The following is a 17,676-nucleotide window of genomic DNA, read 5'->3' as shown; positions in this document are numbered from 1 at the left end:
TATTTACATAGGAAAGATGTATTTTTAAACTTTTTTATGACTATTTTCTTTTAATTCTCATGTTGGGTTTTGTATGTATATTTATATCTAATGGGGGCCTTATATTCTTATAGAGTGAATTTATGAACTTATAGTTAGAAGTATAGGTGAACGATCACAAGACATTGTCAACCATTTTATCCAATTGTTGCGGCCAGTTACATGGGTTATAGCCACTAACTACAACTTCATAGCCAACTACAACCATTATAACCACTAACTATGACTTTTGTAGCCAACTGTCACTATTGTGGCCACAAACTACAGTTCTTGTAACTCAATTATGGTTGTCATAGCCAAATTAGTATTATAAAATTATGATTGTCAATTTTTGTAATCTCAATCTCCCTAACTCAAGTCTCATTTTGAAGCAATAGTATCAGTTGCTTCAAAATGATGACAGAAAATTTAAGTCTGATGATGTCGCTACTGACATTGATCTAAGTTGATAATGAGTATTGGGCAATAATGAGAGATGGTTGCCTTCCAATATCTATGAGTGAAGATGGGTACTAAGTAGACATAAGCTATTTTGTGAACTTGTAAATGCAAGGCAATGGTAATGATAATGTGAGGAGGCCTATAGGTGTTAGAGGATAATAAATATTTGTTAACTTAGGGTAATCATATCATTTGTTCTCCTTAAGAAATGAGATATCAGACTAAAGGAATGATAACTATAAGAAGGTTGAAAGTGAGAAAATCTAAGAAAACCAATTGGTACTCTTAAGGGGAACTTAGAGAACTATGATTCTTTTAAATTTGAGAATTTTAACTATTATATATATATCATAAATATATAAAAATATTATCAATCAAGTGGGACATTGTAAAATTTTTTGAATAAATATCTGCCAAATTAAAGCTTATATTGCATGATACAAATTGATCCACTCAGGATTTAAATAATGATTGGTGGTTTCCCGTCCATAAAGAAACTTAATGGCCAAATTAAGCTAAGATTGGCTATGTGATATATGAAGGATCGGTACAATAAATGTAGCCATCGATGCACCACTATCAGAGGCTACTTCATAAGAAATAAAAGTCAAGTGTAACAAGCAATGGCAATAGTGATGATTGATGCAACAACTTTCTAACATACATAAGACAATAAGTTGTATTAGAAGAGAGGCGATTGACATGAGCTAAAAAACCTAATTCAAGTTTGTTCACATATATTCACTTGTTAAGGACCCATTTTATGATGCATCGATGCTTTCATAATCAAATGTGTCATTCCAGATACATGTTCATACTTAGCGCACTCTTGACATGTATTGGGTGGGTTATCTCTATGTCCAATTAATTAGAAAAAAATAACTAGCACATGTGTTTGACATGTATACTTATCAAAAATTGAGTTGTAATAATTTTGCCAAGTTTATCCTCAATAGTTTTTTTCTTGACCTAAATGTTGTGTCCGCTCCAAAAAAGTATATTACCATAAAATAGTGTTAATGCAGTACAAAGAGAGAGTTTTATCAAAATATAGCATCAAGTATATAAAAGGATTGGTCATCGAGCATAAGTCATTATAGGTGATCAATGCACAAAAAAGAGCATGGAATTAATATGGAGGAAGTATCATGATTATCATTAACTTCAATAACAAAAACAAAAATCTCAAAGCAACTAAGCAAAAAGCTAGTCCCTTCATGAAGAAATCAAAACATTAAGACACAAACCTTCGCATAAAGCATTTGAGTACTTAAGGATGTTTGTCTGATTAGGCTATATGGACAAGAATGTGTATTTCTGGGGGCCATAAATGAATTTGTATAGGGCTACAATACAAGTTACTCGTACCTGACTCGATTAAAGCTTGTTCATGATGATGTAATTAATTAGTCAAACAAACTTGAACACATTCATAAGTACTCAAGTACTATATGAACAAGCTTGTGCATCTTGATGTTTGGTCCATTTATGCTCAAAAAGTATCATTTAAAGCTCGTGAATAAGCTCAGTTATGACTCAATTATAGCCTATTCATGAACAGTATCATTTAAATATTTATTTTTAGGATTAGCAACCATTATTTGATATGACTAGTTTATTTTTTTCAGCATGCTGCTCTTATGAAACTCTAGTAATGCTTAATTCTAGCTCGTTTATTTAGTTAAATGAACTACTCGTTAATAAGCTTAATAACCCATATTATAATGGAATATTGAATTTGGAAGGTGCGTGTTCAAACCATGCATTATCATAAAAAAAACTAGGCACTCAAAAGCAATCACCAAACTTCTTTTTTAAAAACATTTTGCATCCATAGCACACAATTCTCATGTCTTTACATATCTTACACATAAACTTTAATGTTTAGGTTTATATCACCCTACCAATGTATGAAAAGATATGATTCACTTTTTATAAATTAATAAAAATGATATTTTTTTTATGTGATATAAAAGATTTGTGAGTTATAGATGTGAAAATGATCAAACTTTAGGTGTTAGATGATATGTATACAAATGCCCCATTTTTTCATTTCCTCATGAAAGAAGATGTCTTAGGGAGGATGGATAAGCGTGTGAGAGCTGGCACAAATATAGATTTGGATCTTCATGTTGCAGCGGTTGGGTTACATCTTAAAATAGAGAAACAGTCAACAGCGACACATGACTATGCATGCACATATGGAGTTGACAAACAATACGTCCAAAGGACAGAAATTTTGTTCAAAACATCATCATCATTGTGAAGTCTCTTTCAGGACAGCCAAATCACAGATAATTTTATTTATAATATATATATATAACCCTAAACCCTAATTCACCTACCTTGACATTGAAGCCGTTAACAAAGAATTTTATTTAGAATTAAACAACAGTTTTCTAATGAAATTTCGATGAGGGTTTTCCAATCTTTAAAATGAAATGTGTCTTGATATTTATAGAGTTTAGCTTTCTTGTGCCATCAATTTTTATCATTTGGCGTGATTATCGAGGTATGACACAAATTTCAATACAATTTGTTTTAGTAAGAATTATTCAAACTATGAATAAATTCATTCATAGCTCCAATTTCAATAAACTTATAGTCGAACTGGCTGGCTCGATGAGACGAACCCAATGATACCAAAATTGGTCTAATCTGAGTTAAATCAAGCCTTGATCAAGTAGTCAACCCACTTTTAGGAGCTTTCGGTGCATAATTAGAAGGTCAAATAAATTTCAAATCTGACAAGTTTATAGTCAAATCGAGCATCTTGATAAGACGAATCTAATGAGTCAAAGATCACTCAATTTTGAAATCATTTAGGCATTTAAATGCTCACAAAACACCATTGATCTAGAGAACATCTCCAGGTTATCCGATTAGAGTGTTCTGGATTCTTAAACCTTATTTGCAACATGAACTCTATAAATAAACCCCTACCGTTTCTTGAGAAGGAGGCTAGACCTTGAGCCAAAAGAAGACTATAGCTTGGAGAATGACTTGAAGTTCAATATCATTTTTGCACTGAATATCCAATGAACCCTCCTGCTCCTGCAGTCACTGACCATTTTTTATTATCACCTGACAACCACCATTGATCACCATCAGCCTCCACCTGCTCCTTGCATTAAAGTCTCTTATGGAATCACAACATGTAATGTGGAATCTCAGCATATGTTACAAAAGAGTGAAGCATCCACTGGAGCAATACATTGTTAGTACACCGTGCAAAGACGCAGCCAGTTGATGATGCATATTGCTTCAGTACACTGTACAAAGACGCACGCAAAAAACGATGTAACAACACACCTCGACTATGGTTTAACGACACCACCCGATGACATTGTAACAACAAACCTCACATACGGTGCAACAATGTCTCTCGAAGACAGTGTAACAATGCACCTCACATACTATGTAATGATATTTTCGAAGATGGTGTCGCGATGACAGTGATTTTCTCCAGACTCATAAAGCTTCCACTCTAGCCAATGTAACCACCTACAGATGCTATTAAGGTCTATGTGACCACTTAAGGCTTACGTTGTCCACACTTGGTGTAGCTCTAAACTTTGGCCTCTGTTGCCCACATATGTTATCACAGCTCGTAAAACTCTTGACTCTATCTTTTGTAGCCTATGGATATCATTGTAGCTCACCACTATGGCCTATGTGACAAACTACAACTTATGCGGTTCATAGCTCCTACAGTTTTCTACTATGACATATGTGGCCAACTAACGCACTTGTAGCAACCACCTGCGGCCCGCACGACCAACTAATATCATTGCTTTCACCCATGGCATAAAGGACAAGTTGGCTCTATGACCACAATCTAGAACATTTACGGTGAACTACTGTCCCCATAACAATCAATTACGACCCTCATAGCATGCTATCACCGAGAACTATATTCATTACAGCCGACCTTCAGCTATTATCAACTAACTACAGTTTTATATTTATAATGATCAATTTTATAACTCAATCCTCTTTAATTCAGGAGATGAATAAGTTTGTGTACTCGTCATTCATAGTTGATTATTTTAACTCAATTAGGCCCTGTGATTTTTTCTCTTTCCAAGTTTTTTCATGTAAAAATTGAAGTATCTTCTCCTACTTACTTATCCCTTTTATTACATGAGTGTGATATGGGGCTTCACATTATGTATTAAAAATATGGGATTTTTGCATATAGAGATCTTCAAATCATACAATTTGCAGATAAAGGCTCCCAAACATTTTATTTATTGGCAAAGTACTCCGCCACGACTTCGTTGTCAGCTTCCAGTCTCAGGTTCGACGATCCTGGGACAGCAAACCCGCCGTCTCCACCGCTCAATTACGCAGCCGGCATCACTTCCGCTGCTGCTACTGGAGCTATTTAATTAGACGCTTCGTTTCATCTTATTCTCTCCCAAATCCCTTAAACAATATCTGCTTCTTCCGTCTTCACACTCACCTAAGGCCATGAAAACAAAAAAAGAAAGCTCAGAATTCTTCACCTCCTTCTCCAACCCCGCCAAAAAGCAAACTTTTCTGCAACCTCCTAAACACAAACAAGCCGCTTTCTGATCTCCTTTTCATCAAAAAATGCTCTCACAATTTCTGCTCCACATGCGCAGCCCAATACATCTCAGCACTCGTGGCACACTTGGAGTCGGGAAACTGGAAAAATTTTCTGTCCGGAATTGTCTTGTGTGTTATTTAGGCCACTAGAAAATATTAAAGTGGAAACCTAGGTTCCACTTTATTAAACCCGAAATATTCTCCCTGAAATGTCATCATAAATATTATTTCGAATTATTGAAAAGAAACTCATATATTTCACTTTAATAACCTAGGAATAATCTATGTGATGTTATTTCGAGGTTATTAAAGTGGAATGTAGATATTATTTTTTAGTTATTTATGGGTTATTTCTTGAAATAACATTTACAATTCCACTTCAATAACATGAAATAACATTTGCGATTTAGCACGTGTGGCGACATATTATTGGAGCCCACACATAGAGTACTTCAGGATTCCGAACATAAATTTTTTCTCACCTTTCCGAACTCTTCTATGTCCAATCTCTTCTATTATTTTAAATAAATACATAGTAAATTATTAGGGAGCATTAAAAAACAATGCGAAGAAGCTTCTCAGATATTCCGTTCAAAGAAGTGTAGTTGATGTGGGGCTCCAATAGATGAGCTAGAAACAGCTAGCAGCATATCCTGTCTCTTTCAAGAAATTATTACATCATGTCTACGCATATAATTAACATATTCATATATTCATTTATGTCCATATTTTTAGTATGTAATGAGCACATATCATCCATATTTTGTGTTCTAAAATATTCTGAGTGTACATAATTTGTATTTATTTACATATTAAAACTTAAATTTTGTTTTTTTTTACTTTTATACCTCCAAAATCTTTCATTTCATGCAGACATTGAAATTCAAATATTAGATATATGAATATATAGAAATTGAGTGATTTGTATGTAAAATTATCTTTTCCTAGGATAGTACACTAAATAGCGTCCAGGGCGGTGCCTTCTTCAATGCCTAGTTCTTATAGTAATTGCATGCTACGAAGGGAAGACTTTTCTATAGTTCTAAGTATGGTTAGCATGGTAAAGTATCTAGAAATAAAAATGATTTATAATTGGCTTTGAACTCTAACAAACTGACGATTTTAATTTGTAAATTTAAATTTTCGGATTGCATAACTATAGCAATTCACATGTTTCTATAGTCCAACATACGACGACTCATAAACCCATGATCCCACAAGATTGACTGATACTTGGATCCAATTCATGTCTATTAATGTTGCCATCTTAGTAGAATTAGAGACACTGACAGAGTTTCTCGTCAACTAGCCATGATACATACAAATTCGCCTCGGCTCAACCAGAGCATCCTAAAGCTTGTCTATTCATCGGCTTGTCAACTCGAATTTGATTGCTAGCTAACTCGGCAGCTCGCCTACTCGACGGCTTGACTTTCTATAGCATTATTGTCATATGTTTTTTTTTATTTTTTAATTTTTTTTAAAATATATTCACATTTGTGGAATATTATGCATCACCCAAATCTATAATTAGCTAGTTGGTCAAATTTTGAATTCAATGCATAATAGAAGCCAACATATGTAATCTTGAACATCAAAACCAACTACACACTTTATGCCCTTTTTCTTTCTTAGCAAAAAAATCAAAGAGCTAGTCTCTCTCTCTCTCTCTCTCTCTCTCTCTCTCTTTCTCTCTCTCTCTGATCTAGAAATGTTATAGTGACCTAATTTATTAGAACTGGATGATAAAAATGATGGATTAATCTTGAGATAGTATTTCCATATGCTCAAGTGGATAAATTTGTGATTTATCATGACTATTTATAGTGACATAAAAAATCTCAGTATTTCTATGATGTGCATTAGATAGATAGATAGATAGATAGGTGTGTGTTAGTGTGTGCGCGCGCGCGAGCGTGCGTGTTCATGCATGTGTGTGTGTGCGCGCGCGTGCGAAAATAATTATCAACTTGGATGAAAAGAAACTAATATGGTTTATTTCACCTTATAATTTTAAAAAAAAAATCATTTCCTTAGCCAACACCACAATTCAAATTATAAAGTTTTCCACTTTGCTAGAAACTTTATTTTGAGAATTAATACCTAAATTTTCCTAACAGTTCATTCTCGTGACAAAAGATTCTTATCATCACATTGCTCAACCGCATCCTTGCAGCTTTTATATTCGTCGTGCGATTGATCGTAAAAAGTTTTCAGCAAATAAATTACGATCTCAAAAAATGGTCGTTGATATAGGTGACCGACCTTATTAGGTTGCAAATTGTTGTATGTTTGCAAATGATATTCCGTAAAATGATATGTTACAACTTAATGATTATACAAAGAGAAACAAAGTTCAATGCAATAGCTCATATGCAATAACTATTAACAATTATTTTAATCGTGAATTAATTCAAAATATAAGTGGTATATAAACCTCTCAATCATTTCATCAATATCAACCAGAATACCCCTCACAACATTTTATTTCTAAGAGTTAAACATGGAACTTATGATCTCCTTGAGCTCCTGCCATATAATTATTTGCTCTTGATGCTCTCTTTTGAACTATTTGAGGTTGATAGGTACTTATTTCTATCTTCAAAATGACCTTCAAAGCAATCTATCCATCCATCTATCTATCTAAAGATGTATGTCAGTTGTAAGTCCCCTCTGGTATGGGTTCGATTCCCCTCGGTGGAGAGTGTTAAGCGCACCGGGAATGACCGAGGCTCGTATAATAGTCTCAGTCTATTCTGTATATATATATAGACACACACACGCACACGCACACGCACACGCACATCCTTGTTCAACCCCACATAGCTTACATCCATGCATCAAAGTTGAACTCATGCTAAGCAGCACCTTTCAGGTTATATTTTAAGCTCAATAGTCGCCATATACATTTTCTATATAAACTGTAATGCAAATAAAATATAAGATTATATATTCTGTAATGATATTCCCTAAAAGTTTATATATAATATTATATAAACTTGCTTGCACAATGTAATGTTATACAAATAGATTCATTAATTCATATGAAATAAATTGATTTATAACTATCAACAGCTCTTACAACATCACCATATAGTTGGGGCAGGGAGGGAAGAACATGGATCTATACAACAAACAAATAAAGGTATGTGAAAAGCATTCTTTATCTCCCTAATTGTATCTCTCTTCATTATGTGATTGCAAAAGTTGAAAATGAAAATAATATCATTAAATGCTTATGATTACAGTGGCTGGCAAATTAGTTGAAATTATTGATAAGAGATAATTTATTTGTCTGAACAATTTCACCACTGTATGAATGCTGCTATAACACCCTTCTGTTACATGCCCAAGAAGACCAATTCTATCCCCAGTTCAAGCTAAATCTATTTTTGTAAGCTTGCACTAAATACTCTAAACAATAAAAAACAGATATACAAAGAGTGAATCAAAGAATAATGAGCAAGCACCACATTAACAAGCACTAGGCATATTAAATTAAATTTATATTCATCAATTGTGTAATTACTAATAATCTTGATGATAACTCAAAATAAGAGTGGCTACCTTCAAGTGATTCACTTGGCATATCCTTATGAGGGCTAAGACGACGAGGACGGTTAAATTGAGCTTATTTAGACTTTCAAAATTTTCTAAATTTTAAATATTTCAAGATGCTACTTGAATAAAGATTCAATTTTAATAATACATAATGACTCTAATAAATACTAAAATTGCAACAACAAAACATGTAAAAAATGAAACATACTACCAAGTAGCATTTTTACATGATTCAGTCATTAGCTGACGCCCACACCTAAGATCTCCTACATAATCAATACTAAATAAAAACTTTACTGCTTCAATAGATAGAGAAGCCTTTATAATAAGCTTCTCTTTGGAAATCTTCATCCAATGAGCAAACCTCTCAATCAAATTCTTCTTAGCAAGAGTTCATTTTATCTTGTTCGCCACTAAAACACTTGACAAAATAAAAATAAAAATACAATATATAATAGGATAAAATAAATTAAAGAGAGAAAATGATTTTTACATGTGGATAAATTCTTGTGTGAATAACCTAAGCTCAAACGATTTCACATGATCAAGCAAACAAGCTCCTTTTCTCTTAGAATTCAAGTTTACTTTGGAATTTCCTAGGGCAAATCAAGCTTTGGTGATTGATTATGAGAGAAAGAGGGGATAATGTATGTAAGAGCATCTAAGCATGCAATATTAACACAAGTCCTTAAAAGATTATTCATATTAGGCGACCAGGTTTTCAAATAATTAATTTAAACCAATACATGTAGTTTTCTAACATTTATAATTTGGGCAATTATTATTTATGATTTTTTTATCCAACAGCTAGAAATCGGCATTAATTACTTCTAGATTTTGATTTTTGTGAAGACCCATAAACTTTTAGAAAGACAAGCAAAGTAGTCTGTGGAGACCAGCAACAGTTGAAGAGAGAACCAATATAATTTTTTTTTCTATAACTAATTTAAAACTATTTTTCAAGCTAAAACAAAGCCAAAAACATTCAATTTAATTTGAAATTGATTTAAGTAACATACCCTAGGTTATTAGTGTATTTAAATAATCAAATGAGTTATAATCAAGATAAGATTATTCTTATCAGGTAAATGATCACACAATAAGAATAGTCAAATCTTGAAACAAGAAAAGTATTCTTGGCTAATTTTTGCTAACTAAAATATGCATATGTAGATGCAATAATATGAGTGAGAGAGTTGATCCAACAATTATCAGGGTCAAGATTGTAGTATTTGAGCATAGAATAAACGCTTACAAGACAACAAAGTTCTAGACATTCGAAAAGAGATTAAATATGTGAAGTTCAAGAAAAATATAAGCAGAGGCTACCCACACAAATAAGAGAATTAATGAATTATGCATAGGTTTACACTTGAATCATAAGATTTTAATCAGATATTACAGCCAATCAACAGAATGACCAAGTCAAAAGTACATAGCTAAATTACGATAGAACTTTATCAAAATGACACGAGTGTGTTAACCCTATAAGTCCTGATTATGTATAAGGTTTTTTTTTTCTATCATAACAAATATCTATTTGGAGATTCAAAATATTTGCACTAAGAAGCTGAGGATCAAGAGATGGCACAATTTTTTAACTTCAAAGCAAACTTCAATCAACTAATTGGATTATCTAAATATTTAAAAGATGATCAAAAATTTTAAAAGATAATTAAGGAAAAATAAAAAGAGCTCATAATATATTTTAGTTCCAGAAAATTGTGAAGTCATTAAGGGTGGAACTGTAAAATGATGAATCAAGTACAATATTTAAAAGAGAAAATTTTATAAATTTATATAAAATTATTATTTCTAATTATTAGATTTAAGATACAACAACAACAACAACAACAACAAGAGCCTTAATCCTACTACGTGGGGTTGGGGTCGGCTACATGAATCCTTTTTCTACATTGCGTCCTATTTAGTGTTATATTTTCATTTATTTCTAATAAATTAAAATCATTTTTTATACAACAAGCCCAAGTCTTCCTAGGTCTATCTCTGCCTTTCTTAACATAAGTCGAATCTAAAATATCTATTTTCCTAATCGAATCATCAGATGATCGACGTTTAATGTGACCAAATCATCTAAGACGACCCTCTCTAATTTTATCTGTCACTGGAGCTACACCAACCCTATCACGGATATATTCATTTCTCATTTTGTCTCTAAGTGTAAAGCCACTCATCCACCTAATCATTCTCATCCCGATAACACTTAACTTAGTATTATGCTTATCTTTTAAAGGCCAACATTCAGCGCCATGGAGCATTGCAGGTCTCACCACCACTAATAAAATTTTCCTTTCAGCTACTACTACTAAAATTACATTCCATGTATTCAGATTTAGTTCTACTCAAATGAAGGCCTTTAGACTCTAATGTAGACCTCCATAATTCAAGATTTATGATAAATTAAATAAATTTTACATTAAACAATTTGAGATGATTTTAAATTTCTAGTAATTCTCTTAGTTTGCTTCATATGCATATTTAATGTATTATTCATCTAATTAAGAATAATTATGTTGACTTGTGTATTAGGAAAATTTACATACATACCAGACAATTCCCATACAGTTACATTCTAACACCTAAACTTTTATATTTACATTTATAACACTTTGGTCTGATAAACTTATGTATGAAAGTGTCAATTTAACTTTTTAAAATAGGTAATAGTGATATTTTTGATGTCATATTAAAGATTTGAGTGCTCTACATGTAAATATAAGAATTGTGTGGTATGTATGTTAATGCCCCTATGAATTAAAAGTTCTTGTTAAGAACTTTTTATATTGATATGCTTAATTAATCTTAGCATTAAATTTATCAAAATAGTTTAACAATGTTTAACAATATTACAACAACAACAACAAGCCTTTATCCCACTAAGTGAGATCGGCTACATGAATCCTTTTTCTCCATTGTGTTCGATGGAGTATCATATTTCCATTTAATTCTAATAAATTAAGATCATTTTTATACAATATGTCCAAGTCTTTTTTAGGTCTGGAACTTCCTTTCTTAACATAAGTTGAATCTAAAACATCTACTCTCTTAATTGGATCATCAGATGGTCGAGCTTTAATGTGACCAAATCATCTAAGATACTCTCTAATCTTGTCTGCCACTGGAGCTACACCAACCCTGTCACGGATATCTTCATTTCGCATTTTGTTTCTAAGTGTCAAGCCACTCATCCATCTAAGCATTCTAATCTCAGCAACACGTAACTTTGTTTTATGTTTCTCTTTTAAAGGCCGACATCCTACGTCATAGAGCATCGCAGGTCTCACCACCATCTTAAAAAATTTTCCTTTTAGTCTAAGCCGTACTTTTCTATCGCACAATAAGCTCAATGCATTCCTCCACTTCAACCAACCAACTTAAATTTTAATAATAACGTCTCCATCTATATCACCATCACTTTGAACAATAGACCTGAGATATCTAAAGCGTTCACACCTGTGATTTGATCACCCAAAGTTACAATTCTGCCACTAGAGCACCTACTACTATTACATTCCATGTATTCAGTTTTATATCTACTCAAACGAAGGCCTTTAGACTCCATTGTAAACCTCAATAATTCAAGTTGTTCCTGAACTCTTTCTCTAGTTCTATTTATAAGAAGAATATTATCAGCGAAAAGCATACACCAAGGTACATCCTCCTGTAAATGTCCACTCTGTAAATGTCCACTAAGAGCCACTAAGAGCATCCATAACTAAAGTAGAAAGATATGGGCTTAAAGTCGATCACTGATGTAATCCAACTGAAATAGGAAAATACTTGGTCAATCCTCATGTTCGAACACAAGTAACAGCTATGACTTGAATATAAGTCATATTAACACATTTCTTCTCTAAAACACTCCAAAGGACTTCTCTTGGAACCTCATCGTAAGCTTTTTCTAAAGCAATAAAATCATATGTAGATTCTCCTTACTCTCTAATTACTTCTCCATCAATAAGTTTATAGTAGACATATCCAGCATAAATCCAAATTGATTATGAGAAATCTTTGAAATATGTCTTAACCTATTTTCTGTTATCCTTCCAATAATTTTAAAGTATGACCCATGAACTTAATACCTCTATAATTTGCACACTCTTGTGCATCCCCTTCTTAAAAATGGAGACCGAAATATTATTCCTTCACTCCTCAGGCATTTTTTTAGTTTTTAAAATAATATTAAATAGTTTAGTAAGCCAAGAAACTCCCAAATCTTCTAAAAATTTCCACACTTCAATTGGGATATCATCAGGTCCTACTGATTTTCCACCCTTAGTTTTCTTGAAAGCATCCTCCACTTATATTTTACGAATGCGACGGTAAAAAGAAAATTATTTATTATTATTAACAATATTAAGATCATTAAAGTCAATCGTATTTTCAGAAACTTCATTAAAAATAGTTGACCCACCTATGTTAAATAACTTCTAAGAAAAACACTTTTTGATTTTCATCTTTAATATACTTTACGTGAATTAAATATTTACTTTTCTCTTCACTTTGTTTAGCTAGTTTATACAAATATTTTTCACCCTCATTAGTATCTAATCCATTATAAAGATCACTGATAGCATAATTTTTAACATCATAAATTATTCTTTTAGACTCCTTACGGGTCACATTATATTTTTCTCACTTCTCTAAGCTTTACATTTAAGCCAAATTTAATAACACTTCTTATATTTTATCTTTTCTTGCACGTTATTATTCTGTCATCAACTAGTTTTATTTATAGATTTTTATTTGTAAATAGTTTTTCTTTTGATTCTCCAAGTACATCTTTTACCACTTGTTTAATAATATTTTTTATTTTATCCCACATAGAATTTGCTTCTTTATTAACATCCCAAATCTTGAAGTTCACTCAATAATAATTTTATTTGTATCTTTTAGGTGCCCTCATTTAATCCTATAGCAATGATTTCTAGTATTATTTATTTTACAGATATTCATCTTAAAATCCAAAACTAATAATCAATATTGAATACTTAAATTCTTACTTGAATGACCTTACAATCTTTACATTCCTGACGATCTCTTCTTATAAGAAAATAATCAATTTGTGTTTTATTATATCCATTCTTATAAGTAATAACATGTTCATTTCTTTCTTAAATAAAATATTAGCAATAACAAAATCATTCGCTAAAGTAAAATCTAATATGGCTCAACCTTCTTTATTAATCACTCCAAAATCGTAGCCACTTTGAATATATCTAAAATCTTTTACCACTTTACCAACATGTCCATTTAAATCTCCTCCAATAAAAACATTTTTTTAAGTGGTATCATTTTTATTAATTCTTCTAGATCATTCCAGAATTTTTTTTTAGAACGTATATCTAATCCTACTTGAGGAGCATAAGCACTTACAGCATTAAATATCCTAGTATCAACAACAATCTTAAAAAATATAATTTTATCTTCAATTGTATTAATTTTTACAACATTATCTTTCATACTCTTATCTATAATTACACCTACATCATTGCTAGTGTGACTCATACCTAAATACCAAAGTTTAAAACTTAAACTATCAATCTCCTTGGTCATTTGTACAACTCATTTAGTTTCTTGAATACATAAAATACTTATGAACCATAATATCAACTAATTTCATTAATTTATCTATGACAGTACCAATATTTCAAAATCATATCCTAATATTAGTTTCATGGACTAACTTTTTTACCATCATTCATCCATAATGTATGAGCCCTTGCTTATTTGACACTACACCCACGTGTCAGTGTAGTGACCCTTACACATTTTTCGTTGTATTCAGGTCATACGGCGCGTCACTTCCAAAGGATGCTCTAGCATTTGCACAAGGATCTAAATGATTCATGTCATGATTTTCTCGAAAAAATTTACGCTGGTTGTCGACTACAATACGCAACTCTTCACTTTTCACATCTGGCACTTACGACCCGACAAATGCAATGTTAATGTTTAGCCATATTAATTAAAAATAACATTCTTACATTTTTAAAATTTTATTTAATATGCTTAAAGTATTCTTTTTTACTTGAAACTTTTTTAATAATTTACTTACATATGTTTACTTTAATTAAAAAGAAAATTCATATACATACCACTCAATTCTTATCCATTTACATATTTAACACTTCAACTTTAATTTTTACATGTGTCAACTTACCTATGCATAAAATAGTGGTTTTTTTTTTTTTTTTTTGATTTAAAAGAATTGGGTGGTATAAATATAAAAGACAAAGTTTAAGTATTAGATTTGTAAATACATAAGAATCAAGCGGTATGTATGTAAATGCCCCTAATATAAGGTTATATGATATTTTGATTCTAACTTTGCAGGTCATATGGTTGATAGAAAGAATGCATCAGAAATTTATCAATTCATAAGAAATTCTCTAAGCTTATGATCTAATAGAAAATAAAATTTAATTCTCTATCCATTATTAAAATAGAATATATAGCGACAATGAGCATCATTGCTCGAGTCAATGGCTTAAGCAATAGCTTCTTGACCTTGAACTGTCAGTTGATATAATACCTATCATATGGGATAACACTACTGTATATTACAAAAGTCATGCATAGCATCCTATAACTAAACACATTAATATTTGTCAATATATCAAAAATAATGCATCTAAAAGTGACAGGATTATTCAATAATTAACATTGAAAATCAATTGGTAAGTAATTTACAAAATCAACGAGTAATGATAGTCACAATCCTCTAAGCACAAAATTAAGAAACCTTTAGTTAGGCACCTTAACATTTTATATCATGAGTTTATGTTTTTAAAAGCGTGCTTACTTTCTAGTGTTTTATTCGTGTATTACATTTATGTGATTTGTTACATTTGGTATGTATTTTAAACTTCATGGCTTTGTTATTCACATTATCTGAGGAATTCCTTTAGGATGGTTGGGATAACTTCGTGAAATCTGGATAACCATAAAATCCAAACCAAATCAATAAAATAATACATATTAATCATACTGTGTGATCCAAATTATACTATATGAGACTTTCGTATTATATAATTAGTCAAATTTAGCAATTACTAGCCCACATTAAATAAGATGTGGTGACAAAGTCAATCATATTGTACAATTCACATCGTATTACACAGTTGATCTTTAGTCAAATTATATATTTTAGGTCATTTGGGTGAATAATAAAATTTAAAAATCATATTGTATGATGCATATCATACAATACAATTATTCATAGTTCAATATGCCACATATGACTTATATCTTGCTTCTTCATTCAATTCTCTATAAAACTTTCTCATATTGAAAATGATTTGTGATCGCGTCAAGCAAAAGGCAGTAAGGCACCGACATATCATCATCCTGATCATCAATTTAGAACAAATAAATTGAGACATGCATATAATAAGAATGGTCAGTGATGTCAAGCGTCATCTCAATCTTGCCTGTGGTCGTTCATCATGCTATGTACTAGAGATCAAATATAATCCAAACCATCATGATTTATCTGACAAAATTCCTGTCCCCTTCATCAAGCATTCCTCTCATATACTCTTTAGCATCAAGAAGAATGTTGTCTAGATTAACGACAGTTATTATAAAGATAAAAAAAGGAAAAACTACCCCCATATCTCCACGCAGAACTCCTTGAGATCATTGATCCTACACATATTCCCAGGATACAAATGACAAACAACAACAAGCACTTTATCCCACTAAGTGGGATCGACGACATGAATCATTTTTCTCCATTGTGTCCTATTGAGTGTCATATTTTCATTTAATTATATTTTCACTTAATTCTAATAGATTAGATCATTTTTTTATATAATATACTCAAAGTCTTTTTAGGTCTACCTCTGTCTTTCCTGACATAAGTTGAATCTAAAACATCTACTCTCCTAACTGGATCATCAGATGTAACTCTCCTAACTGGATCATCAGATGGTCGACATTTAATGTGAACAAACCATCTAAGACGACTCTCTCTAATCTTATCTGCAACCGGATGCTTAAATTAAATACTATATTATCTAGATCTACAAAATTGATGGTGCAATCTTTAAAAACTTATTGAAGTTTAGGTGTTAGATATGTAAATCCATAAGAATTGGGTGGTATGTATGAAAATGCCCCTATATAACAAAAAGATCTAAACATGAATCCATCACCCAAGAAAAGCTCAATTCTAAAAGCTAAGAAGAATACCAAGTGAAAAATAAAAAGCAGGAAATTGAAAAACGACATTAAAATTTCTCGTGCCATAAGTTTAAAGCATATTCCCTGATCTCATTACTTCCTGGTAAGAATTCAAAGATGAACATCAAAGATGCAATTTGCACCTTCTCATAGAAATTTTGAAGCATACCGACAATCAAAACTTCAGCTGTGTATTCCACGTTCCCTGAACGCTAGGATGCTTGGTCACATGCCTTGTTCGCAGCTTAATGACCTTTCTGCCAAGAGCATTCCTTAGTCTGGTTGCGTGTAACAGTATTTCTTCGGGTGATAGGTTCTTCACACAAATCACACGCTGATTATGGTTCTCTGAAGCTCAACAGAAACACTGTATTAGAAAAGAAAAGATTCGGTGGCTTCTACACTTTCTACAAAGAAAACGTCTATCATGGAGGAAGGCGTTGAAGTAGAGAGTGATACTCGTATTAACCCAAACAATAATAAAAAACAAATATTATTACTGAAAATAAAAATTGACAGCTATAACCAACACAGAAAGGAAAATAACAATACCGGATATAATACTCAACTGGACGCGCGGCTGGCTGTTTATGCAAGATGTATGGGAGGTTGGTGGTGAGCAGCATGGGAAGATGTGAGGTGGTGAAGGTTTATAGGTGGAAAGATGGGGCTGCGATCGGGTGGCAGGACTGCAGGAGGAAGACTTGGGTTCAGCTGGACGGGAAGCGCTGACTAGCAAGGACAGCAGGAGCATCAGAAAGGTGACTGACTGGAGAGGTGGTAGGAGCAGGAGGATAGCAAGGAGGGTTGTACAGTGGGTCCTGCAGCAAGGAGAGGCGACGGCGGGTGTGGGGA

At 32.2% G+C, this 17,676-nt stretch overlaps 1 protein-coding gene across 4 annotated transcripts in view; it reads right to left on the bottom strand.

Annotated features, from left to right (window-relative positions):
* Window positions 1-16,834: 16,834 nt before the first annotated feature.
* The window catches only part of LOC110033993 (54S ribosomal protein L51, mitochondrial), a 17,543-nt gene continuing 16,701 nt past the window's right edge, over window positions 16,835-17,676 (bottom strand). For all 4 annotated transcript variants that reach the window (XM_020738200.1, XM_020738201.1, XM_020738202.1 and 1 more), the window contains exon 4: window positions 16,835-17,169. In XM_020738200.1, the coding sequence (XP_020593859.1) occupies window positions 16,997-17,169 (173 nt within the window). In that variant the 3' untranslated portion in view covers window positions 16,835-16,996. The remainder of the gene's footprint in view (window positions 17,170-17,676) is intronic.

Source organism: Phalaenopsis equestris, unplaced genomic scaffold, assembly GCF_001263595.1.
Source record: "Phalaenopsis equestris unplaced genomic scaffold, ASM126359v1 Scaffold001316, whole genome shotgun sequence".
NCBI classification, from domain to species: domain Eukaryota; kingdom Viridiplantae; phylum Streptophyta; class Magnoliopsida; order Asparagales; family Orchidaceae; genus Phalaenopsis; species Phalaenopsis equestris.
Note: the sequence above shows the minus strand (reverse complement) of the source record. Positions and strands in the feature narration are given on the sequence as shown.